The sequence below is a fragment of the Notamacropus eugenii genome, chromosome 3 (genome assembly GCF_028372415.1).
Source record: "Notamacropus eugenii isolate mMacEug1 chromosome 3, mMacEug1.pri_v2, whole genome shotgun sequence".
Taxonomy (NCBI): Eukaryota; Metazoa; Chordata; class Mammalia; order Diprotodontia; family Macropodidae; genus Notamacropus; species Notamacropus eugenii.
In genome coordinates, this window is record NC_092874.1 from 296,515,615 (window position 1) to 296,541,399 (window position 25,785).

At 48.7% G+C, this 25,785-nt stretch overlaps 1 protein-coding gene across 1 annotated transcript; it reads right to left on the bottom strand.

Annotated features, from left to right (window-relative positions):
- Positions 1–4,747: 4,747 nt before the first annotated feature.
- LOC140534738 (SUN domain-containing protein 2-like) lies at positions 4,748–23,646 on the bottom strand. Its single transcript, XM_072656152.1, has 17 exons — positions 23,485–23,646; positions 22,617–22,807; positions 21,918–22,052; positions 21,573–21,668; positions 21,209–21,302; positions 19,983–20,053; positions 18,907–19,034; positions 10,230–10,481; positions 9,998–10,075; positions 9,228–9,271; positions 8,711–8,876; positions 8,175–8,396; positions 7,909–7,993; positions 7,584–7,699; positions 7,265–7,432; positions 6,332–6,424; positions 4,748–6,088 (listed from the first exon to the last, which is right to left on the bottom strand). The coding sequence occupies exons 1-17, from the start codon at positions 23,616–23,618 to the stop codon at positions 5,975–5,977; spliced, it is 2,187 nt and encodes a 728-aa protein (XP_072512253.1). The 5' UTR covers positions 23,619–23,646; the 3' UTR covers positions 4,748–5,974.
- Positions 23,647–25,785: the final 2,139 nt, after the last annotated feature.

A 25,785-nucleotide genomic window follows, 5' to 3' on the forward strand; every position in this document is an offset into this window, starting at 1 on the left:
ATTCCACCCAAACTGGTGACTTCTTGACTGTCCGATCCTCTCTCAGTCCCCTCTCAGTCCTCATCCTCCATCCATCACTCTGCAGCTTTTAATAGGATCATTCAGTCAATAAATATTTATTAAATACTTATCATGAACCAGGTGTGTTAAAAGGTAGGAATAGAAAGAAAGACAAAAACAGGGTGCCTGCCCTCAAGGGCCTCACAATCTGATGAGAGAGACAATGTGCAAAAAATGAGTACAAAGAATGTACTGAAAAAGAGGAAAAAGTCAGCAGAAGATAGAATTAAGGCGAGTTGGGGGAGGCTTCTTGTAGAAGGTCAGATTTTAACTGGTGCTTGAAGGGAGCTAGGGAAGCAGAGAAAAGGAGGGACAACATTCCCAGCATGGAAGATGGACGGTCATGTGCAAGGAAGAGTCAGGAGGCCTGTGTCACTGGATTGAAGAAGTGGGGAGTGAAGTGGGAGATGAGTGGAAAGGCAGGAGAGGGCTAGGTTAGGGAGGGTTTTGAACTCTCGTTCAGAGAGGATTCTGTATTTGATCCTGGAGGCAATAGAGAGTCACAGATTTATTGAGGAGTTGAGTGGCATAGACCTGCACCTCAGGAAAATCAGTTTGACAACTGGAAGGAGGAGGGAGAGACTTGAGGGAGGCACATCCACCAGGAAATACTGCAGTAGTGCAGGCATGACCTATCCTGTCTCTAGCTTTGACTTCTTCTAGTGGGTGGAATGCCTGTTAGTGAAGGTTGTTGTGTAAAGATGGCTAACTCTAAGAACCATACCAGCCACAACCAATCACAAAAATGGCACAGAAATGGCATCAGGAAACCTAAGTCACGGTGATACATGTCTCTGAGATGGGTCAACTCCAAGTTTCTGAGAAACACATGCTTTGCCAAGAAACACAAGAAGGAGCTGAAGAAGATGTAAATCAAAAAAACCAAACAATTCCCAAGGTCCAAGCAGAAGCCATGAAGCCACCAAGGCCTTCGAGGTCAAACTTCTTAGGGCTAAGATCCCTGAGGCGAGTGCCCAGCATGCTGGCCACAAGGTGGCCACTAAGCATCCAGGCCCTAGGGTTGCCACCAAACGTCCAGGCTTCAGGATCATGAAGCCTGACTCTAAGGCTCCAAAGCGCACTGACCTTAAGGTCACCAAGTCTGCCATCAAGGTCACCAAGTCTGATCCCACGGCAGCCAAGTCTGATTCTAAGGACACAGAGCCCAGTGATTCCAAGGCTGGGAAGCCTGCTGAGTCCAAACCCAAAGATGCTGGAGCTAAAATTGCTAGTCCCAAGCCTTCAAAAGAGATGTTTCAAAATGAAAGAACTTGTTTAAATCCTAAAACATCATTTTCCCCCAGCCATGGTATGATTCTTCACTACTTTGTACAAATAAAATAAATGGTGAGTCATAAGAAAACAACAGTGCACAGGAGATGAGGCCTGGACTAGGGTAGGGGCAGCATCAGAGAAGAAAGTTCTGTTTTTGAAAGATGCTGCAGAGGTGAGCCTGAGGAGAGATGGTGCCAAGGTGAAATCTGCAAGAGACGTTGAAGGGTGAAATCTGCATGACATATTGGAGAGGTGAAACCGATGAGAGATGCTGTAAAGATGAAATCTGTGAGAGATATTGGAGAGGTGAAATTGATGAGAGGTGCTGCAAAGCTGAAATGGACAAGAGATGTTGGAGAGGTGAAATTGATGACAAATGTTGCAAAGCTGAAATGGACAAGAGATGTTGGAGAGGTAAAACTGATCAGAGATGCTGCAAAGATGAAATCTGAGAGATGTTGAAGGGTGAAATCTGCAAGGGATGTTGGAGAGGTGAAACTGATGAGAGGTGCTGCAAAGCTGAAATCCACAAGAGATGCTGCAGAGGTAAATTGGACAATCTTTGGCAATCCCTTGGACAGAAGTTAGGATTTGAAGATGATGCCAAGGTTAGGAGCCTGGAAGATGGTGGTGCCCTCTACAGTAATAGGGAAGGTAGGAGGGGAAAGAATAGGGGGAAGATGAAGAGTTCTGTTTTGGACATGTTGAGCTGAAAATATCTACACGACATCCAATTTGTGGCATCAACAAAGCAACGAGAGATGAAAGACTGGAGGTCAGCACAGGGTTTTAGGCAGAATAGGTAGATTTGAGAAATCATGAGCATGGAGAGGGTGATTCAATCCATGGCAGCTGATGAGATCACTGAGTGAAGTAGAATGAAGAGAGAAGAGTAACGGACCCAGGATTGAATCCAGGGTCTTCTTCTCCTTCCCACTCTTTTCTCTCCAGGTTTTCATGAGTCCAACCTCACCTGTTTTTCTTCCTTCATGTTTGACTGCCCTTTCTCAGTCTCCTGGTCGGGATCTTCATCCAGGTCATGCCTGTTAAGAGGCTGGGCTCCATAGAGCTCTGTAAAATCTCTGCATCTCTGCCTACTGGATTGGACAGGTTACCTTTAGGTAATTGTAGGACCCAGATTAACTTACTTTCCTTTTTAAACTCTTCCCCCCCACCACTCCCCCCTTAAGTTAGAAGCATAGAGGCAAAGGTTTATTAACCTCACTCTCCCTTCTCTCCCATCTCAAGGTGAGCTCCAGCCTATTCTAAATGTCCCTTAGGTAACCCTGATTTTATGTTCTTGCCCCATTTGTGCTTTGTGCCTCAATGAGACATTATGGGCAAGTGACTCTGGACAGAGAATCCTGAACTCTCCCTTCCTGTTCACTGCTTTATATAAGGTGCATGAGTTCATCAAGCAGGTGGGAACTGCTCCATCAAGAAAGCCATTTCCAACCTCAGTTGAACAAGCACTTTTTCAGACTCTGAGCACTATCTCTCCTTTGGTCCACGAAGCAGTTTGTTTTCGTGACAGGAGGGCAGAACTGCACAGGATAAAAATGTGCATTTCCTGCCTACGCTGCCAAGATCCCAGATCCCTTGTAAAATGGTGTCTGATGAGCTGCTAGTCTTTGCTTGGATCAGAGCAATTCTGCAAAGTGCAGTCAGATTTTAGCAAAGTCTGAATCTCAGATGACAGGTGGATTTGGAAAGGGTTAACGGGTTACATTGCCCTACCTGTCGAGTGCTGGCTAATGAGCTGATGCCAGCTCCCTGGGAGGTCTCAGGGGAATTGTCCTGATTGCCCCAGGGATCTCCCCTTTTCTCCGTGCTTGTTCAGCATTTTTATCAACGACTTCAGTGAAATAGCACAAGGTGTGCTTGTCCAAATGTGCCAATGCTAGAGCTGGGAGGGAGGGGTGGAGATGTCACATGACTGATAGGATGGAGGAGGTTTCAGCTAGCTAAAATTTAGGATTCTATCCAAATGAAAATATCCAGTGGAGGTAAAAGCAGAGTCCTCAACAAGAATTAGAAAAGAAAAACCAATGAGTGGGGGAGGGTGATGCAGCCATGGCTCCTGTTAAAGGATTTGGGGATTTTAGGGGATAGCAGTGTCTGTGTGAATCACTAGTTAAACTTGATGGTTGGAATGACCAGTGCCTTCCTGAGGGGCATGGAGAGGCCTACGATCTAGGAAGGGGGGTCAGTAATAGGTCAGCCCAAGTCTGTCCTGAGGAGACCACAGCCAGAGGGCAGTGTTCAGGCCTGAGCATCACAGTGTGGGAAAGAAATGACCAAGGTGAGGTGCATTCAGAGAAGGGTGAACAGAAGGATGAAGGGCTCCAAGAACATGGTGTAAGGCCCTTGAGAAGCTGTCAGAGGACCATGAGAACTGTCTTCAGGTGGCACAGGAGATGGAACTCTGCACCTGGAAGCAGGAAGATCCAAGTTCAAATTCTCCCTCAGATACTTACCAGCTGTGTGACCCTGGACAAGTCATTTCACCTCTGTGCCTACATTTCCTCATCTGCAAAATGGGTCTAGAAATGGTGCCTACCTCACAGGGTTGTTGTGTGGATCAAAGGAGATATTTGTAAAGTGCTCGGCACAGTGGCTGGCACGCAGTAGCCACTCTCTAATGCTACTATTTGAAAAGTGATGTGGAAGGGGGATTAGCGTGTTCTGCTTGACCCAGGATGAAAGAACGAGGAATAGTGGGTGGAAGATGCCCAAAGATAGATTTCAGCCTGATTTCAGGACAAATTTCCCAACAACTTGAGCTGTCTGAAAGTGGAAGAGGACGGCTGGCAGTTTGTGACGTGTTTAACCCTTGCTGGAGGCTGTCAAAGGCATGCTGGTGACCCCTTGTTGAGAAGGCTGTAGAGTATATTCTTTCTTTACACCTGAGTTGAAGTGAATAGCAATGCTCAGATAAAGTGTCTGCTGGGTGGCAGGCCTTGTGCTAGCTATGGGGGAGACCAAGGCAGACACAAAGCTCTTTTCCTTAGAAAGCTGTCCTGCTCCTGAAAGATGGAGCAGGCACACAGAGGAATGTCTGTCTGGATAGGTGTGCGTTTATGTATGGATATGCAGACACACACAAGGAAGTATAAAACATCAATTTGGGCGCACTGAGGGAGGATTAAGACCAGGAGAGGCCTTGGGTGAGCTTTAAAGGAGCAGGCAGAAATGAGAAAGCCTCCTCTGGTTCCCTTACCCAGCTTTGCTTCTCCCAGCCCAGGCCTGGGCTTAGCTCCTTCTCGATGCCCAGGACAATCCCTCCCAGGCCTCACTCAGCAGCAAGGAAGCCGCCCTTTAACCAGGGAGTTTCTACCAGAATACCACCTTCTTTTCCCCACTACTCCAAGTTGGCCTCAAGAGCAACAGGTGGACAAGGAGAAGCCACAGATCCCAGGGAAAATTTATATTTGCATAGGCATAAATTAGAATTTGTTGATTAAAAAATCAAAGTAAAGAATTAAACAGTAGCCTTTGTGATGGGGAAGAACTAAGACCCCATCTGTAGGTTCCTACGCAGGGCTGCTCAGACGCCAGCTTCCTGGTAAGCGAACAGAAGCAGAGGGAGCAAACTGGGTTGAGGGCCAGCTAGGGTCAGCCTGCCACTGTCTGCTGGTGACCCCCAAAGCCTGCAGATGAGTGAGTGCCCCTGCTTGCTTCAGGGACCAGTGGCCAGCCCTGTGGTGTGAAGGCCTGCCTTCCCTCCTACAGTAAAAGGCAGGAAGGATGGCAATGTCACTGTGAGGATCCGTGCCTGACAGCCTGCCCCCCAGCCCAAGCTGGAGCTGGAGTGAATATCACCCTGGGCCCCAGGGGGAGGAAGCCGGAAATGAAGCCCATAGCTTTTCTGTCTGATAACAAAGAACAAAGAGATCTATGTATAAATATAAATATCTATCTATATACATAATACAATCGGCCCGCAGGGCCAAAGAATTTGCCCTTCCCCTCCCATCCCAGCCTTAACTCCAAAAAACTAACCCCGACTCTATCCCAATAAACTTAACACCAGGGAATTGTGGCCAGTCCCAGATACTTCAGATTTCAAAGACTGCCCCCATCATGCCCCATGGTAAAGAGAACTATGCATGCTACCATGGACGGGAGCTTTAGCCACCTGCTGGGGCATGCCCAAGACAGACTGTCTACCAGTCTGCCCTTTGGAACTGCCCAAGTTGTCATGCCCTCAATAAACCAAGTTCTTTGACCTAGACTCTTGGGCAAGGTAAGCTAAGGTGGCCTAAGCTGTGGTTCTGAGTGCTGCTGAGCATAATAAGGCCCTCATGATGTCTTGACTCACACCTTCAAGATATCATACATAGCTGTGTATACACCTCCTGAGGGCAGGCAGGGCCTGGTAGGGAGCTGGGCCACCTGACCCTCAAGAGGATGGGGAGTGAAACAAATAGCTGAGCTGGTGATCTCCTCTCCATCAGAGAGGGCAGGGTGGGGCCAAACTGCTCCATGGTGGTAGGCTCCCACCTTGTATCTCTCCCAGAAGTCACAGTGGCCATAAGGGATGAAGTGTGGGAGAGGGCGAGAAAGTGGGATGAAGTGCTTGCTGGGGGAGGGGAGGGGCTGAAGGGGGAAAGAGGGGAAAGGCCCTGGGGGGGAGAGGCTAATTGGCAGGCTTCCCATGGACCCGGAAGCGGTAAATGCAGGTGTACTCAGGGTGACCCCAGTTGCTTAAGATCCGAAGTTCGACCACCTGGTATGGGGCTGTGTCATTGCCCTGTGGGAAGAGGAAACTGGGGTCAGGAAGGCTCGTGATCCCTTGGTGGACATCCTGACCCCAGAGCCCGTCCCCCCCAGGCCTTCTTCAGTGGCTGAATGTTATCCCTCAGGTTGCTATCAGAACCATGGGGTCCTGGCTCAAACTGCAGCTCCTAGCAAAGCCACAGCATCCCCATGGCTGGTGATCTAGCCTTCAAGAGCACCAGCCTCCCTGGGACACTGTGGGGCCAGCCCTCCATACCTGAAAGTGGAAGGTCTGAATGGACTCCCCAGCATTATCATAGGTAAAGTGCCCGAGGGCCACCCCTTCCGACTGTGAATCTTCATTTAGCCCCTACAGAGAAGGAAAAGCAAAGGGAAGGGATGGATGGATGGATGGATGGATGGATGGATGGATGGATGGATGGGAGGGGGTTAGAGGAAAGGTCATGCTGTTAAGACATGAATCCAGATCTATCCAGGGAGGCAAAGGAAGGGGAGGTTGTGGAGGAGAAGGTGGAAGAGGAGGAGGAAGGGGGTGTAGGGGGGGATACATTGGGGAGAGTAAAGGGGAGAAAGCAAAAGCCACCATGATGTTTCCTTCTTTGGTCCCCTCACCTTCCAGCATCTCTCACTAACTCAGTAGACAGATCCTTTTCCCTCCAAGCCCCTGGCCTCCTTCTCTGCCTCTTCCCCTAAGCTGCTGAATGGCTTTGGGACACACAATTTAATTGTAGGTGCCTCAGTTTCTTCATCTATCAGGATTTAGGTCCTGAAGCATCCTGTTCCCCTACACGTTTCTTCTTCTCCTCTGGCTCCACTTTTTTCACCCACATCCTCCTTATGAGGACATTCCAACTCTGCCCTAAGGAGGTGACTGTAGGGAATGGTGCTCATCATCCCCACTCAGCTCCCCCATGGGACACCTGGCCATGGAGGCACCCATGTATAAAGGAGTTGTATAAAAGGACCCTGAGACAGCATTGAAATCTTGACTGCTGTCAGCTGTCCTCTTCTGGCTTCTCTCTAAGAAGAGGGGGAGCAGGGAAAGGGCTGGTTGTGGAGTCCAGAGACCAGCCTCAATATCCCAGCTGTAAAATGGGCACATCCTTCCATTCCTCACCTCACAATGCTGCTGTTAAGAAATGGCTGTCAGGCATACGGGAATGGAGAGCTGCAAGGCTCAGATACTCACCAAGATGACAAAATCCTTGGGGGCGCTAGGGATGTTGCTGATGGGAGACAGGGCTTTGGGTACATGCTCCAAGGTGACAGCAGTGAGGTGGATGCGGGCAGATAATCGAACCACAGCAAAGCCCTGGGGGCCCCGGAATGCCCAGCAGTTGCCAGGGTAAACATCTGGCTGTGGGCAGAAGACAAGTCAGGTGACAAGTCAGGTGGGCAGCCAATGGAATAGATTTCCATTGTGTAATCCTCCCACCTTGAGAGCCCAGCCCCCACAGAAGGTGGGAGATGGCAGAGAGCCAAGCTGGGGGCCCTTTGTTCTGTCATACCTGGAGGATGGCTCTTGGGGACTGGAAATAGTACCACAAGGGGATGCCAAACAGACTGAGAAGGGCCGTCTTGGTATCATAGGTCTCTGAGCAGCGGCTACTGATGATGCTGGCCCCTGAAAGAACAAGAGGGAGAGAAGTGAGGTGGGGGCAGCTGAGGGCTGGCAGGACACAGAGGTAGTCCTGAAGATGAGGGGTCACTGCCAGGGCATCAGCCCTTCAACTGCCCCGTCCCATAAGGGGCATCATGAGTTTTTAATTCCTGCTGTCCCTTAATGGGCAACCATCATGTCCCCAGCCCTCTGGCTTTCTACAGGCTACCTACCTGAGGACTCCAGGGCATAATCCACTAGCCCAATGCGGTCTTCACTGTATCTCTTCAGGGCCTCATTCACAATCTGGTGCACATCCTAAAAGACAGGCATGGATGGACTCATGGGCCTAGCTGCCTGCAGAACTGGCCCAGCCCTTTCACCAGAGGGCCACGTGTGCTACCTGCTCTGCCAGGGCTTCCCCTTCCTTCCCTGGAGGCTCCTCTCAGGGCAAACCCATGACCTCCGACAGGCAGACAGGGAATGGGGCAGGCCTCACCTCCTCTGTGACCCCAGTCACTCCTTCCTTGTGAAGGGTCAGCCTCAGGCTGGCAGCAGCTTCACTGGCAGATTTGACCTGCCCTTCTGCCACCTGAGTGAGGATTCTGTGCTCCAGGTCCCGAAGTTGGGCCTGTACCTCCTCCAGCTGAAGAAGCCCAGCCTTAGCGCCCTTGTCTCGAAGAAGGTACTGACTGATCCAGGCTGGGAACTGAGACTCCACCTAGAAACCACCAGAGACCATCCACAAAACAGTAGAGGTAAGGAAGAAAGAGGGCCGGGACAGGGGACCTGGGGAGGGGGTGTCTAGAAAGACTCTGAGAGCTCAGAGCCTATGCATGTCTTCCTGGTGCCAGGGAAGGGACGGTTGTGAACCAAGTGACTGGCATTTTCCCACTGCTTTCAGGTCTACCAAAAAAGATCTCATTGGACCCCAGTGGACACCTTAGAGGGTTGGGTCTCCCTGGGCAGATGCTCAGGCAGCCCACCTTGGAGAGAGGGGCACATGTGGTCTAAGTGGTGGACTGGAGGACTCACATCACTGCGCAGGGCTGCCATCTTCTGTGGCCAAAGGTCTACTTCCTCTGCCGCTGCAGCCTGTCTCTGGCTCAGGGCTGCCAGTTCCTGTCTCAGGCCAGCCAGCTGGGCCTCCAGTGGACCCATAGCCTTTAATATGTTTTCCTGGAGGGCTTCTTGGGCCAAACTAGACAGTGACAAAAGGAAAAGGGAAGGGCAGCCACTGGCTAGTGACACAGGATAGAGTCAAGCAGAACCACTATCAAAGGGAAAGAACAGAACCAGAGATCTGGGTGCAAGTCTTCCCTGACATTTACTCCCTGTGTGACCCTGGGCAAGTCATTTCCCTCCCAGGCCTCAGGACCCTCATCTGCTCTCTGAGGTCCTTACCAGCTGGGATTAATCCTATGGACATGCTAACCCAAGTATTCTGGCTCTACTGACACCCCCCCAGAGAATCTCAGTGGTGCTTTCTCTGGTCTAGTTTTCTAGCCTTCCTTCCCTCCTCTTCTCTTTGCCAGTTAGTTTGGGGCCTTACCTCTGCCATTCAGATTTTAGCTGGAGCACCCAGCTTTCCAGCTCCTGTAAGGAAGATGATGGCACAATGAGACTGATGAAAACACCAAACCACACTCTGGGGACTCATTGTCTCCTCTGGGTGGACCCTCTGTCTGCTAAGGAGGATCTGAGTCTCTGCAAACTGTTGGGCTCCAGAAATCTTGACCTTGAGTTTGGGCTAGACCTTTCAAAGACTGGACTCCTCTCTTATCATCCCACCAAGAGGAGGCATCTGACAGAGACCCCAACTCAGCTGAGATTAGGCATGAACCACTTTCCCTAGAGTGGTGAGGTCACTTCTCAGTCCCTGAAAAGAGTTTCAAACTCAGCTGTTGAGTTACAGTCTTCTCATTGACAATCTTATCCCTCCCTAGTCTTCATGCATGGATGTGCTCAGTACAGGAAAGGGGTTCCAGAAAGGAGCTACAGGAGGAGGCTTAGGTTGCTTTAGATCAGTAAGCTCTCTGCTTATCCTTCGGACAAGGGGATCCAGAGTCCTCAGACAGGAGCTCTCAGGGACAATGAGTCAATCGAATATGCTCCCATACAAGTATGGAATCTGGCCAGAAACCTGTAAGCAAGTGTTAGGTCTACTGACAGCAGCACCAACATTTCCAGCTACAAGTGACCTCCCCCAAGACGTCTCTGCCCCCTCTCCCCCCCCCCCGCCCCCCCTTCATTCCCCCCCCCCCCCCCCGCCCTCCATCCCCTGTGTCTCTGCCTCCAGAAGCGTCAGAGCTTCTGGATTACCTGGGATGCCTGAGAAATCTTCTTTAGAACATTATCCAAATCTTGCCGATGTTCTGCCCTGAGGGTGGTGAGTGCTTCCTGGAGACCACAAAAAAGGAGACAGGCGTTCAACAAGACCCAGAGAACTTGGCAGGTCCTGCCAAGCCCAGAGTGCTGCCTCACCTCAAGACCTCTATGCCTTCCACTAGCTGGGCTTGCCGACCTGGTCTTCTTAGCAGAGCGTTCTCCTCACCTGGATGTGGGCAGTGGTGTCCCTACGGAAGTCCTTCTTCAGGGTGGGTTCCCATCGGCTCAACAGGCCCTCCAGGAGAGTTGAAATATCCTCGTGGCTCAGGCTTTTTCCACCTCCATTCCCACTGGCCCCCTGCAGCTCCAGCAACTCCAGCCTGATGGCCTCCTTCTGCCAACGTGCAGAGTATTCAGAAGCCAGAGTTTCCAGCCGCCTTTCTAGGGCATGAACCTTGGACAGGACATGCTGTTCAGCCTTGGGAACAAGGAGGAAAACACACAAAGATGAAAAGTCTCTTAGGAGGAGGAACAAGGAGCACTGGGCATTTGTTAAGCACCACTGTGTGCCCGAGGTGGGGCTGAGTGCTGAGAACACAAGGACCAAGAAGGAAACCTTTCTTGTGTACGAAGAACTTCCATTTGAATGGAGGAGACAAGGACATTAAAAGCCACCAGGTCGTTTAACTGCTGTCGGCAGATTTCTTCATTTCACACTTACGCTATTTACAAAAACGTAAGCATTGTTGGTCTCCGCCTGAGAATGGAAGTTCCTGGTCAATGGGAATGGTTTCATTTTGTGTACCTGTGTCCCCTAGGCCGGGACCCGGCACTGAGGAAGTGCTTAATAAATACATGTGGGTTGACAGGCTGACTGGAAGAAAGAGCACCAGAATGAATTCTCAGCATGGGGGCAGCCATTTGGGTAGGGTCACCGAGTGTGAAAGGAGTACAGAAGACCAATGAGGCTAAGGCTGGAAAGACAGGGTGGGGCTGTTTTCCTCTGGGGGGCAAAGGGGAGGCCCTGCCATTGACTGAGGAGGGAAGTCACTTGGTCTGCTCTGTTCTTAAGGAAAGTTCCTTTGAGAGCAGAGTGCAGAACAGACTGAAGGCAGGGAGGCCACTCAGGACACTGCGGCAGTGAGCCAGGAGAGTGATGAGGGAGGGCCAGGGTCACCAGGGTCGAAATGGCAAAGAAGCTGGGAGAGCTCAGGGCAAAAAGCCAGGTCAGAGACCTCCCCAAGAGGTACAAAGGAGGCTAAGCATGCAGAAGGTCCCCTCCCCACCAACCACACAGCACAGGGGCAGAACCAAGAGAACAGAGGGAGGGTGGGCATTTTTGATGAGCCCAGCCCACCTCCTCTCTAACCATCTAGATAATGTGCCAGACCACATTCTCATGAGGAAAGCCAAGAAAACATCCCTGTGTGTCATTTCTCCAGCCCAGGGAAGCTTAAGAAATAAGAGAGCTGTGGACACTGAGGTGGGGGCTGGCCAGGAGCCCAACATAATGGCAGCCAGGACAGTGGGAAGCATTTCATTGCCCAAGGATGGTAAAAGGGCTAGAACTGAATCCCTGAGCAGGAGCAGATCCCAGGCTATCCTGGGAGCATGAAGGGGGCCAAATGACTCTTCTAGGCTGAGAGGAGCAGTTATGAGTGAGCGAGGCCCTAGCTGAGCACTGATCAAGAAAGGGGTTCTGCAAAGAGGTTCTGGACCTGAGCCCCAGAGCACAGCTGGGGGCTCAATGTTCACTTTTAGTCCTGCAGTGGGATACCTCGGGTAGGAGACCCAGGCGCAAGAAGAGTCAATAAGTTCGGTCCCTCTGAACCTGCAGAACCTCAAAGTGTGCTAACAATGACTGAGTCCAATAACATTCTACAGAAACTCCAGCACCTGCAAGCCAGAAGACCTAAACCTGAGTCAGGAACTTGCACAACTCAGACAAGAATAGCAGTGAACAGATATCACCACTATGGAAGCACTGAAAGTTTGCGGACTGAACTAAGAAAGCCCAGAGGTGAGCTGAGCCCAATGCCAACATCAAGTTCATAGTCAAGAAATAGGCTGGAAGAATGAGTAAACAAAACTGAACCTGACCACAAAGGGCTACTATGGCTCAAGACAGAAAGACAGAAGAAGCCAATGACTTGAAGATATCTTTAAGCAAATCCTCCAAGAAAAAGGGTAGATTGGATAAGAGTTGAACAAGAATTCCTAGAAGAGTTAAAGAATGAGATAAAAATGAACAAAAAGTGATTTTAAGAGTGGAAGAGGAAAAATTTTTAAAAAGCGGTACAAGAAAGATATGAGAAAAGAATGAATAATTAGTAAAAGAGGCACAAAAATACTGAATTCCTTAAAAATTAGAACTGAGCAAATAGAAGCTAATAACTCTAGGAGACAACAACAAAAAATAAAATCAATTCAAGAGAAAATGTATAGGATCTCATACAAAACTCCAATGACCTAGAAATGGATTGAGGAGAGAGAATTGGAGAGTCATTTGTCTATCCAAAAGCCAGGAACAAAAAAGGAGCTCAACATAATATTTTAAGATATTACAAAGGAAAATGCCCAGATGTGTTAGAATCAGAGGGCAAAGTAGAACTTGAAACCACAAATCATTTCCTGAAAGAAACCCCTACATGAAAACTCCCAGCAACTGTTCTAAATCCAGAACTGCCAGGTCAAGGAGAAAATTCTGCAAATAGCCAGAGAGAAATAATCCAGTACTGTCAGGACACATGAGATTTAGAAGCTTCCACATTAAAGGAGTACAGGGCTTGGGATATCATATTCTGGAGTGGAAAAGATCTAGGATTAGAGCCCACAATAAGATTAAACTACCCAGCAAAACTGTGTATCGTCCTACAGGGGAATAAGGACCCTTCCTGAAATAGAGAACTTTCAAGCATTCCTGATGAAAAGACCAGAACAGAATAGAAAATTTGACATTCAAACACAGAACTCAGGAGAAGAATAATAAGGTGAACATGAGTGAGAAATCACAAGTCACTAAAAAAGGGCAAATTGTTTAGATCCCTTGTGTGGCAAGATGATACATGTAACCACTTCAGAATTTTATGATCACCACGGGTCCTAGAAGCAGTCTAAATAGATAGCGACCTGAATGACTGTATTATGTTGTGAGGATCTCAAAAGAATGGAAGGGTGGAGAAGAGAAATGCACTGGAAGGTTGTGGGGAAGGAGAGAAAGAATGGGGAAAGTTATCTCATAAATGGGGTGCACTAGAAAGAGTTTATACAATGGGAGGGACAGAAGAGGGGAACAGGCAACACGAACCTTATTCTCATCTGAACTGGTTGAAAGAGGGAAGAATACACATACACACACAATGAGATGGAGAGATTCATTTTACGCAAGGAGAAGTAGGAGGAAAAGCGTCTAAGAGAAAGGTGAGGGGGAGGGAAGAATGACGGGATAGATTAAGGGAGGCAAAGGTCAGAAACAAAAGACTACTGAAGAAGGGACAGAGTAAAAAACAAAAGGATGAGTGTAAAAGAATAGCATGGAAAAAAATATACATTTAATGAACACAACTGTGAATGGGAATGGGATGAACTCACTCATAAAATGGAAGAATACAGTTGAATGGATTAGAAACCAGAATCCAACAATATGTTATTTACAAGAAATATGCTTGAAACAGAAAGATACACAAATAGAGGAGTTGGAGAAAAAGAATGGATCTTACAGAATGGATCCTAAAGAATGGATGAGTCAAAGAACAAATCATAGAAATGGTTAACAATTTCATGGTGACAATGACATAACTAAATTTTGGGGATGCAGTCAATGCAGGACTTAGAGGGAAATGTATATTTTCAAATGCTTACATCAATCAAAGAGACAAAGAAACAGATTAAAGAATTAGACATGCAACTAAAATATTTAGAAAACCAACAGATTAATCCCTTCCCAATTAAACACCAAAATTAAAATCTTGAATCGATAGAAAGATGAACGAAATTGAAAGAACAAAACCCCAATGAACTAATAAATAAAACTATAAGCTTTGAGAAAAACAATTAAATAGATAAATCCTTGGCTAATTTAATTTTTACAAAAGAAAACCAAATTATTACATCAGAAAATGAAAACAGTGAATTTACAATCTATGAAGAGAAAATAAAAGTAATTACTAGGAGCTTTGTTGCCCAACTACATGCCAATAATAAAAATGAAAATCTAAATGAAATGAATTTTTCAAATGTAAATAGTCCTGTTTAACAGAGCCCTTAAATAACCCCATCTTAGAAAAAGGAACGAAACAAGCTATAAATGATCTCTCTAAGAAAAAACCCCAGGACTAAATCAAATTTTTCCAAATGATTAAAAAGTAATCAATTCCAACACTAAATAAACGATTTGAAAAACAGGTAAAGATAGAATCTTATCAAATTCTTTCTATGACAAAAATATAATCTTGATACCCAAACCAAGGAGAGTCACGTCTCCCCAAGAGAGGGAACTATAGATCAATTTCATTAATGAATATTGATGAAAAATATTAAATGCTAAGAAAGGAGATTACAGGAATATATCACAAAGATATATTGTGACACTGTGACCAAGCTGGATTGATACCAAGAAGTTGGGCCTGGGTCAATTATTAGGAAAACTATAAATGTAACTGATTATATCAATAACATAAACAACAAATTTATATGATTTCAACAGGTGCAGACAAAGCTTTTGACAAAATGCCTCATCCCTGTTGAAAAACACTAGAAAGCACAGGAATAAATGGAGTCTTCTTTAAAATAAGTATTATCTAACTAAAACCAAGAGCAAGCATGATATGTAATGGGGATAAGCCTTCCCAGTAAGATCACGGTAAAGGAAGAAAGTCCATTGCCAACCATTGCTATTCAGTGTTGTACCAGTTACAGCAACTGCTAGATATAGCAATAAGGCAGAAAAGAAACTGAAGGGAAAAAACTGCAATGAGGAACCAAAACTATCTCTTTTGGTAGATGATACAATGGTTTACCAAGAGAACCCTAGAGAGTCATCTAAAAAACCAGTTTAAAACAAAACCAGTTCAAACAATTACTTAAAGAAAGTTGGAAGCCCATCAAAACCATCAACATTTCTATACATTAATCAAGAAAATCCAGCAGGAAGAGATAGAAAGAGAAATTCCATTGAAAATAACTGTATACAATTGTATACTGTATACAACCTGAGAGTTTGCCTGCCAAGACACACACAGGAACTATATGAACACAATTACAAAACATTCTTCATACGTAGAGATCTCAACAGTTGGAGATGTACTCACTCCTCGTGGGTAGGTCAAGCCAGTAGCATAAAAATGATAAAACTACCTAAATTAACTTATTCAGTGCCATACCAACTGAACCACTAAGAAAGTTCTTTGGTAGCAAAGAACTCATTGACAGAGGAGTGGCTTATGGATACAAGGAAATATGACTATGCTGTACGAAGCCACAACTCTGCTTAATTAGAAGACTTACATGAACTGGGGAAAAGTGGAATAAATGAATGAGGAGAACAAGAAAACAAGCACCACAGACAACCATGGAAATGGAAAGAACAGAGATGACACATGAGGATCTTCTTCCCTTCCCGTCCTGGCTAGGGTGGGAAATACTGGCAGGGAACCTGCATCTAATGCTGGGCTCGCCTGCTGTGTTCTGCTGAACTTTTCTTCCCCTTTTTGGTTTATTCTTTTGCTTAAGGGCTGGCTCTGTGGGAGGGCAAAATGGGAAGGATACACTGAGCAAGGTGGGTCACATGAAAGCAAAAGCTAGAGACAAGTCTTCAAAGTCAGTGGGATGTGTGCGTGTGTGTGTGTGTGTGTGTGTGTGTGTGTGTGTGTGTGTGTGTGTGTGTAAAGATGTACCTAATTCAAAATGATTTTCACTAGTAGATCACACAAGCTTTGCAGGGTTTTTCCAAATTCCCTGCTTCTCTTTCTGAGAAGACACACTGGGAAAGGTAGGTTAAGTAAAAACCAATGATATCAAGAAAACTTTTGGAAACACACAACACGATGAGGAGACATGAAAATGGTTTTCAGACTTTGTGGACATGGACAGGGTTAGAGTTGCTTTGCTTGTCCTGGCAAGGTAGAAGTTGTGGCACATTTCAGAGGCAGGAACAGCTTCCTAACAAGGTGAGTCACTGAAAGGGGAAGGAGCTGCCTCAAGAATTTGGGGGCCTCCACTCTCAGGAGTGAGCTGAAGAGGGAGGCTGAGGGCCCTTCCTGATGTTTGCCGTTTCACGGGGCCACTGTTTGTATCCTTTAGTCACCACCCTCTTCTTCTCTTGCGCCAGTGGCCTATTTTCAGATCCAGTGTTGCCTTTGGTTTCTTTGCTTGCCAAGAGCCGCTGGTCTCTGAGGGAGGCAGCCTCTAGGATTGCTGGCCTTCTCACTGGAATGTGATGTTTTGGGGCAGCAGTCAAACATCCTTAGGAAACGATGCTATGAGTCAGTGTTCCTTTTGCCGTGCCTGAGTGGTTGACACATCTGAAGAGGAAGGACTGGAGCTGTTGGAGCTGTACGGTATGTTTTTTCCCCTTTTGTCCCCCTTTCTTCTAACTTGCTGGATTTTGACCTTTGTGGGGCCCAGTCACTGATCTGGTCCTTGATGCTGAAATGATTCGTGTAACCAGCATTTCTCATTCCGTGAAGATGGTCCTTTGGTTTCGTTGTGACATCTTTTGGTGCTGATCATGTATCCTGTGCCTGGGGACTTTCTTACTGACAAATAATAGTTGTGTCTTCTTCCCTTGCACGTTGTTTTGTGGACTTAGTACAAGGACAGCCAACAAACACTGATACACTCCCACTAAGTGTAACAGGCTATGCCGAGTGTTGGGGTCACAAGGACAAAATGATCTTCTCAGCTTCCTCCTGGACTTCCTTTGCCCTCTGTTGCCTTATGCTCATTTGGAATAGCAACTATGGGGTTTTTTAGTTGCCTTTAAAAATGTGATGAAATCTAATCCTTGAGGCTGATTTGCCTCCTCCAAATTCTTCTGCCTGTGAGTGATCATTCCACTGATTGTTTTCCCCCCCACATCTGAAAAAAAAACTCCTTGCAGCTGACATGAGAAGTCAGACAAATCAAATTCTGACACTGGCTGTGTCCAAAATCGTGGACCTCATTGTGCATCTGACATCCAGCACCTCATCTGTTGCTGTTTCTAGAGCCATGTCCTTTATCCCACCACTCCATGTCACCCCTCAGATTACACTGGAATAATGTCAACCACTTAGACTGTGGTTGGACTGTGTGAGGACTGAGGGAGACCAAGTACTCTTTGTCCTTCTCTGAGGTCCCCTGACCTCTGTCCACAACCAGAAGGTGGCTGCAGAAGGCAAAGGTTGTTTGGTCTTTTTATCTGCTTCCCAAGTCATCATGACTCCCCAAATCCAATCACCTGGTGGCCAAGCTTCTGGTGGGCAGACACCAGGATCTGCACACAGCCTTCAAGTCTTCCCAGCTTGATCAACTCTGATAGTCTGGGCTCTGCTACCAATTTCTGGAGACCCCCCCCCCCTCCAGAATCACTTCACTGTGTGACAAAGTGTTAGGGAAGGCCTTTTGGGGGAGGCAACTATGATTTCAGTTGAAGGCAGCGGGGGAACGCGGGAGGCTGAGTCTTGAGAGGTTGGCATTGAACTGCCCCAGGTCCCAAAGCTAGCAAGTGGCAAAGCTCAAACTTGAGCCCAGGTTTTCTGACCCTGGCTCCCCAGGGATCTGCATATCCAAGGTGAGAGAGTCTCCTAATGCTGCTTGTGAGTGGCCCTGGTGCAAAGATTGATGAGTTTGGAGATGGAAATCCATGGATAAATCGAGGTTACTAAATGAAGGCTTCATTATAGCCTGGATTTATATTCTCATCTCTTGCCCCACAGCACAGACCATTAAGAAGAGACTGTCACCACTGAGATGAATGACCTATCTTCTGCATGACACACACTTGGCACCCAAACAGCAAAGACAAAGAAATGGAAACTACTGGCTTGCCCCCGAACTGGGCAAGAGCTGAATAAATTATGGTGTAAGGATTGAATACAACCGTGCTCTAAGAAACAATGAAATAGGTGGTATTGAGAGAAACCTGAGAAGACTTTGTATGAACTGGTGCAGAGCAGAGTGAGAAGAACCACAAAGAAGCAACTTTGAAAGACTTTAGAACTCTGATCGATGCAGTGACCAAGTACTTTTCTGGAAAATGACCCAACTTCTGACGGAGAGATGGCCTCAGGAGGCAGAAGGAGACATAGATCTTTTAGACATGGCCAAAAAGGGACTGGTTTGCTTAACTCTGCACATTTGTTACAAGTGGTTTGCTTTTCATTTTTCTGAATGGGTGGGAGAGGGAGAAGGGAAATAAAACAGACTTTTGTTCATTACAAAATGGAAACAAAAGCAGCTTCCTCTGGCTAATCCTGCTTCCCCCTCCTCTGATGCCTCATAGTGCTGCAGAGCTGTTTCAAAGACAGCGCTAGGAGAGGACACCACCTGGAAGATCCTGCCAGGCCAGAACTGTCTTCAAAGATGGTATGGTAATAGTCTGTATGGCTGCCATAGAAGAAACAGCATAGCCAACTCCCTCTACTGCTTCACTCCCATCTGTCCTGGTAGATCTCCATTGTACCTAGTTGTTTCCTCATGACTCGGGGACTCCTTCAGGGCAGGGACTGTGGGCTTGTTTGTTTGGGTTTGAATTCTTTGTTTGAATTCCCATCCCTTAGCACAGTGCCTGACACACAGTAGGCCACACTTAAGAAATGGTAGTGGACTGAGTGATTCTGGGGTTGATTGGAACAGACTTGGTTGTGAGCAGACTGTCTGCCTGTCCTGCACAAAGTGTTCCTGGCACTCACCCAGGCACTCACCTGGAAATATGGGGTGGATTCTCCTGCTTCCCACACCTCCTCTCTCCTGTTGCTGCCCTTTGCTGCCCACCAGGACAGCATAGCAGGGTGGAATGTCTGTAGTCCATAGGGGTAAAAATACCAAGCACCTAGCACATGGGAGGAAAGGCTAATGAAGGCAGAGGCTGAGGCACCAGAAGGGAAACATGTCCAGGATGAGGACCTACACCTGGACTGTGTCTGGCAGTGTCACATCCACATGGGCTCAGACCCTGGCCCAAGGAAGGTGCATGCATTATGGGCCCCATGATCTGGAAGGCAAGACCCTTCAGGAAAGGCATCTCTCATGATCCTTTCAGGAGTCATTACACACTTTTGGATTATGAGAAAAATGAGGGACAAGAAGCAGCTGGGGAGAGGACATGGAGAAGTCCTGCCTCCTGGTCCCAAGCCTGGTCCACATACAGCCCTGTCTCTTCTGGAGGATCAGAGTGCTTTCAGGAGATGCCAGCTGAATAGAGGTCCTGGTAACTGACAGCTTGTGGTGTCACCATTCCCAAGCTGGGCTTCATCTCATAGTAGGGGGTAAGTGATGTCATGGTTCCTGAACAGAGTACAGCTCTTTTGGGACCATCCAGGGAGGACCACCCTGTCCATTCTCCCCAGTGAGAAGGGGCAAAGGCCTCCAGAGCTGGCATTGGCTGTGTCCTGCCCAGCTAACCCATTCATTGTGGACTCAGCTCTTCTACCAGTTCCCCCACCCTCAAGTGCCTTGACAGTGACCACTGAGGGGGCAGATCAAACACCCATGTAAAGCCAGCACTGTCATAGTAGGCATGCAGCATGAGTCTGGGAGGCCTGCATACAGAAGATGCACAAGAAAGGCTTGTGGGATTGGATCAAGAGGAGGAGACACAGGCCGTCTATCCCATTTCAGGCACAAGAACTTTCCCATACAAGGCCTGGGTCCCTTTTCCCCTAAAGGCTAAAGGCTCCCCTTCAAAGCTCTGTCTTCCAGACTTGCGTTCAGCAGCCCTGCCCCCAAGCCCTTGTCTGTCTGGGCTGGCAGGGTGCCCTGGGGACTCAGCAAGGCTCACCGTAAGCCAGCGAAGCCAGAAGCAACAGCATCAAGAGAAGCAGAAACAACTTCTTCAGAGTTGAAAAGCTCCTGGATTTCATGGGGATGAAGGAGGAGACATTAGTGCCTGGTCTTCCCCACCAGATTCCTGTGCGACCCTCCCTGAGCTGCTGAGGAAACCAACAAAGGGTGTGCCCCCACCCTGGGACAGCTACGATGGGGAGCTCTGGGCTTTTATGGACAGCCCTCGAGGTCAAGTGGAAGGAGAAAATTTGACCTTGGTCAAATGTGTGAATGTTGTTATGAAAGGTGACAGGGCTGGTGGAAGGCATCTCCCTCCCAGGGCTCTCAGGAATGTGCTTATATGCTAGTGAATTGGGCAGGCTTCTTTTGGCTAAATCATTTCAGTGCTTGTCAAATTGGGACTTGGAAGGAGTAAGCCCTGACAAGTTTGGCTAGTCTCCCTGGGCCTAGCCTGTGGCCCCAAGAATCCAGAGCTAGATAGGGAACCTGCAGCCTGGAGATCACATGTGGCACTTGAGGTCCTCAAGGGTGGCCCTTTGACTGAATCTAGACTTCCAAGAACAAATCTCCTTAAGAAAAGGATTTGTTCTGTAAAACTTGGCCTCAGTCCAAAGGTTGCACCCCAGGACCTAGAAGGCTACATGTGGCCTGGAGAGCGCAGGTTCCCTACCCCTGCTCTAGAGGCTCCTGGACACAGCCCTGGAGGCTGCCTGGAAACCTGGACATGACCCCCCACAGAGAAACTGTAAGGATGGCCTGGCTACCCGAAGGACTGGGAAGAGACTACAACCCCTGGGAGCTCAGGACTTTCCAACTGGCCAAGGTGAAGCCACCAGAGTCAGTGGAGATGAGAGGCAGGAACTACTGAGGGGACAGCTCCTCCAAGATACTCAGGAATAGAGCAGCACCTGTGCTCATGGGGATTGGCATGTGCTGGGGAAGGGTTAACAAGCAGTTCTGAAGGAGGTGAAGGCACACACAACTTGTCCCATCTTCTTCTTCAGTCTAGATACCCAGAGGAGCCCTGACTGGTAGCTGACACTCAGGAGCAGGTTCAAGCTGGTTCCAGCTGATTCCAGCACACCCCTGACCCTGACCTGACCTTCTGTCATAAGATTCATGGCACAAAAGTCTCAAAAGCTGAACTGAGCTCAAGCGTGGTGAAGCTTTTTCAAGCATGGGTTCTTTGGTTCTGGCAGAGCCCAGGGAGGCCTCACTGACCTGGTTAAGACAAAGACGTCCAGCAGGGAGGCAGCTGTGGTCAGGCGGTAGCAGGTAGTGCCCAGCCACCAGTAGAACAGGCCAAAGAGCCAACCTGTAAAAGTCCCAGCAGAGGGGTTCAAAGGCTTCGCCCTCCTATCCCAGAGTTAGCTTGCTCCCAGCCTGCCCACTCTGCAGCTGCTCCTTGAATCTCCCAAGGCTTTCTAGCTGTGCCTGGGGATCCTGCCATAAAAGCCTGTCTCCACACACTGTCCTAGGGTTAGCACCCAGGCCTGGTGTGCCCCAGCATAGGAATGAGGAAGCTCTTATGGGCCCACAGCAGGGACTGCCCTGGGCAGTGTGCCCACCCACTCCCAGAACCCACCTGGAAAAGTGATGGCCACCCACAAGAAAGCGCCAACTTGGGAGGCAGCATTCCTTAATGAGGATGCTGAGCCAGGCTGGTCCATAAGTGTGTGCCCTGCAGGAAAGTGAAGACATGAGGAGCCACCCAGAAGGAGACACAAGTGGGCCTCAGGCATCCCCATTACCATGCTGAGGCTTGGGCCCTCCCAACCTCCAAACCCCCACCTGGAGCCAGACTGCAGAGTTCTCTATCCTTTTATCTGAAATCTATGTTCTCCCCATCCCCCCTGGATGGGGCACCCTTCAAAGTACACGGGGCAGCGTCCAGGGGATGGAGTTCCAGTAGGCAGGAAGTGCTGCCTACCTGCAGAGTCATCCTCCGAGGAGTATCCTGAGGAAGATCCATAGATATCATAGGTGACTTTGCCCTCATTCAGTCCATTGATTTTACTCTTCTCAGCACCTCCCAGGCCTCTCCTCCTCCTCACCAAGTCCCCACCTGCACAGAGCATGGAGGTGCCTGATAAGCAGGGAGCTTCAGGCTTCCAGCAACAGCAGCTGCCAGAGGTGGAACACCTGGCAGAACTTTTCAGAATTCAGACTTCCCACCCCTTTGGGGGTCTGAACCCAGAAGCCCCCCCATGTGGTTTAGGGCAGGAATGGAGTTCTGCACAAGGGCAAAATCTGGCCCCCTTCCTATTTCTGTATGAGGTAAGAACACTTTTTATGTTTTTAAGTGTAATGGAACTTTACTGAAACATGTAAAGATGATTTTTAGCTCATTGGCTGCACAAAACCAGGTGGCCTTCTGCCTTAGGAGGCATGGTTATTGTCAGCCAGATCTGGAAAAGTGCCATCTATGGGACTGAGGGGCTTCAGGAGAATGGAAGGATCTCCCACCTGGGAGGATCCAGGGAGATGAGCCAACCTGGAGGAGTAAGGTAACTCCCAACAGACACTAGCCTCCTTAGGAATCTTTAGAAGACAGGGAGGAGCTTCCTTCCTTCTCCCCAGCCCAAGCCCTCGGGTTTGTCAAGCTCTGGCCAGAGCTCACCACGTTCACTCCAGTAGACATCGCTGTCCAGCTGATCTTGTAGGATGGAGCTTTTGTCCACCGAGGCGACCCGGGGGCCCCTGACGTAGGACTCGCTGACCACTGATTCACTGTAGTAGGTAGTGTGAGGATTGGAAGCAGGGCCCAGGTGAGGGGCTGGTGAGAGGCGTTTCACACTGCCAGATTTCCTCTTCAGAGTCCTGGGGGGCGCCAAGCATGAAGAGCAAAGGAAAGAGGGTGAAGGAGATGAAGCAGGAGAAAAACAGGGGGAGAAAGGCCTGGAGGAGGAAGAGACTTTCAAGGAGCTTCTAGGATGAAAAGAAATGATCCCCAAAGCCCTCTTCTGTTCTTATTCCTTCAACAGATGAATCCTTTATAACATTGGAACAAATCCCCAGCTCCCATGGGCCAGGCAGGGCCTCTTTCCAAATGGAACCACCATGATGAGGTACAAGAGGAGCTAAAGCCACCTGAACCTGTCTCCTCCCCCACAGGTCCATCACCCCCATGGCTTCCTATGCTCTTGCTAGGCCCTGCAGCTCACCCCAGAAACCGTGGGTACTGGGCCACATGATGGTTGTTCCCTGCCCAGCTTTAAGCCTCAGTTTCTGGCCCTCTCAATGCTCAAAGTCACCCCTCCCTAGTTCCTGTTCTCAGAGAGTGAAGGCAGCAGCAGCCCAGGTTGGGGTAGAAGGGGAAGAGACGGTGCTGGGGACAGGAAATTCTCGCATTTGTGGGGAAAGAAAGCACTAGAGTGATGTTTCCACCAAAGATGGGGGCAGGAAAGAAAGGTGCACATGGAAGCTGGCCAGGCCCTTGGCTGCCCTGAGTGGTTGTGATCTGGAAGATGACCTAGGGTCGCTGTGGAGTGGCTTACCTTAAGGGACTGTCCTTGAAGGCAGTGTGCTGACCAGCCACCAGGGAACTTCCTCCACTGCTGCTGCTGCTGCTGCCTCCATCATCATCAACATGGTAACGATGGCTCAGGCGCTGACTGCGTCGAGACATCATCAAAATCTCACTCTAGAAGTGCTAGAAATTCCTGGAAGAAGCAAAAAGTAATGAGAAGCTGTGCTTACTGACTGACTAGGTGTGATTTTCTGGGACCCCCTGAGAAGAGCCTGATGGGGGAGACGTTGAAGGGGAGGGATGGATTCCTCCAAAAGGAAAGCTGGCTGCACTGGGACAGAGAGGCGCTTTCCTAAAGAGTTTCTGAAGTGTCTCCCAGACGCTGAGGGTGGCTGCTCAGCAGGGCCAAGCCTGCCAGCTTTGTGCCTGAGCTGGCCGTGACATCTTCTTGCAGGTGGCTTCCCTGGTGAAGCGCTGCCCTCACTCTCTCTCCAACCTCCATTTGGAATGTCTCCCTTGGTGTCTTTACTGAATCTGGGGTTTTGACACTTGCCTTGGGATTGTTCTCAGGTCGCTTCACACACACACACAATTTCCTTCTCGCCATAGTTGTTAACTCTGAGGGAAAGGCCTGCTTTCCCTTCCATGTCTTTGTTTCCCCTCATCCCCAACAGCACCCAGTTCTGTGATCATTCTGGAGGGTGGATGGGGTCCAAGCTAACCATCAGATACTAACCCCACCCCTTAGGTCATGTGTTTCTTTAGTAAGAGCCCTCAATGGACAACTGGATTATTGAACTCATTTTACAAATGAGTAAACAGACAAGTGGTAAATTCTCCAGGGGTCCCCATACCTCTTTGGAGGAAGAGCCTCCAAAGCAGGCCCTGGGCCTTCCTGTCCCCCAGCTCCCTCAGCTCCAACCTCACTGCCTCCTCAGGGATTTCTGAATTGTCAAGGATTGCACAAGCAAAGTTTCAGTGACAGAGGGCTGATACAAAAGGGAGGCTGTCCCAGCCTTAGGAGACATGGATGTCATGAACATGAATTAGACCACCCCTAACTCAGATTACAGACGAGACCAGGTTGTAGGGGATCTCAGCTTGGTTTCCTAGTCTATCCATGCTATAAAACCATCTCTAATATACCCAACCTTGATTTTGGAGGGCCTGTGACCTTTGCCAGAAGCTGTATTCTGGGGGTTACTGCTTTCATTTCCAAGATGCTTGCTTGGGTCGTGGGACAGAGACCCCAATGGATGTCTCTGCCAGTTGGGAGAACAAGAAGGCCTGGTTTGGCTAGCAGGGAGAGTTCCTACTAGACTTGTCCTAAAAAGCAAGAAACCACATGTCTCCCTGGCTAAGGAAGCCCATTTGGTCGACCCGTGAGCTTCTCTGAAGATGGGGTGCCCACTTGGCAAGGACAGGAAGAGGGAAATCGGCAGCAGCCAAGGCAGACAGCTGGCCTGATGTCCCTTGCTAGCTTCCACCCCCACATGGTAATCAAGTCTGCCCCACTGGAGTCTTTGAATGCCCACCCACTCGGGCATCAGCATCAGCTCTCACCCTCCCTCCCCCATGCTTGGGTGGAGTCTTTGCCCGAGGCCTCAAACAAAGCAGTACAGCTAGTAGTCAGGCTGTTGTGGATACAAACCTAACCACATCCCAGGGGAGGCCTGAAAAGGCTGTATGGGCACCCCCTAAATTGCCAAGGAAAGCCCCCGGTCTGCCAGGTAGCCTTATCTTCAGCATTCCAGTATCATAAAGACAGAGAATCTAAGCTCTTGACTATTCTGAATTCTACAGTCAAAGGGAAAAGCCAACCCTACCCTCTGTCATCATAATCTAATCCCTGCTCTGCCCTCCCCCCCTCAAAAAACCCCCATGTTTTGAACAGCACAAGGCATGGTTGCAGGCCCAGTAAAGGCAGAACTCTCTCTCTGCTACTACTTCCTATGCTGACCTACAACCATAGAATATTAGTATTGAAAGGGCCCTTGGAGATTTCAGAGGCAGTCACAGTACTGGCCCCCAATAAGGTGGCGCTCATCAAGAAGAGTCCTTTGTTTTCATGTGAGAGGATAAAAGCCCAGTTTAGAAAGATACTGCCTCATCTGCCATCACATGGTCACCAGCAGGGCCAGGGTGGTGTTAGAACCTGGGGCACCTGCCCCCTACATCCCTCTGCTTTATCCTGACTCACCCCACTCCATCCTGTTATGTGCAAATGAGAGCTGATTTTACCCAGAATCTCACTAGTCTCCCACAGTCTCCTGGGGACTGTCAGGCCAAGATGCTACCATCCCCCTGCCTTGAACCTTCACATGCCTCC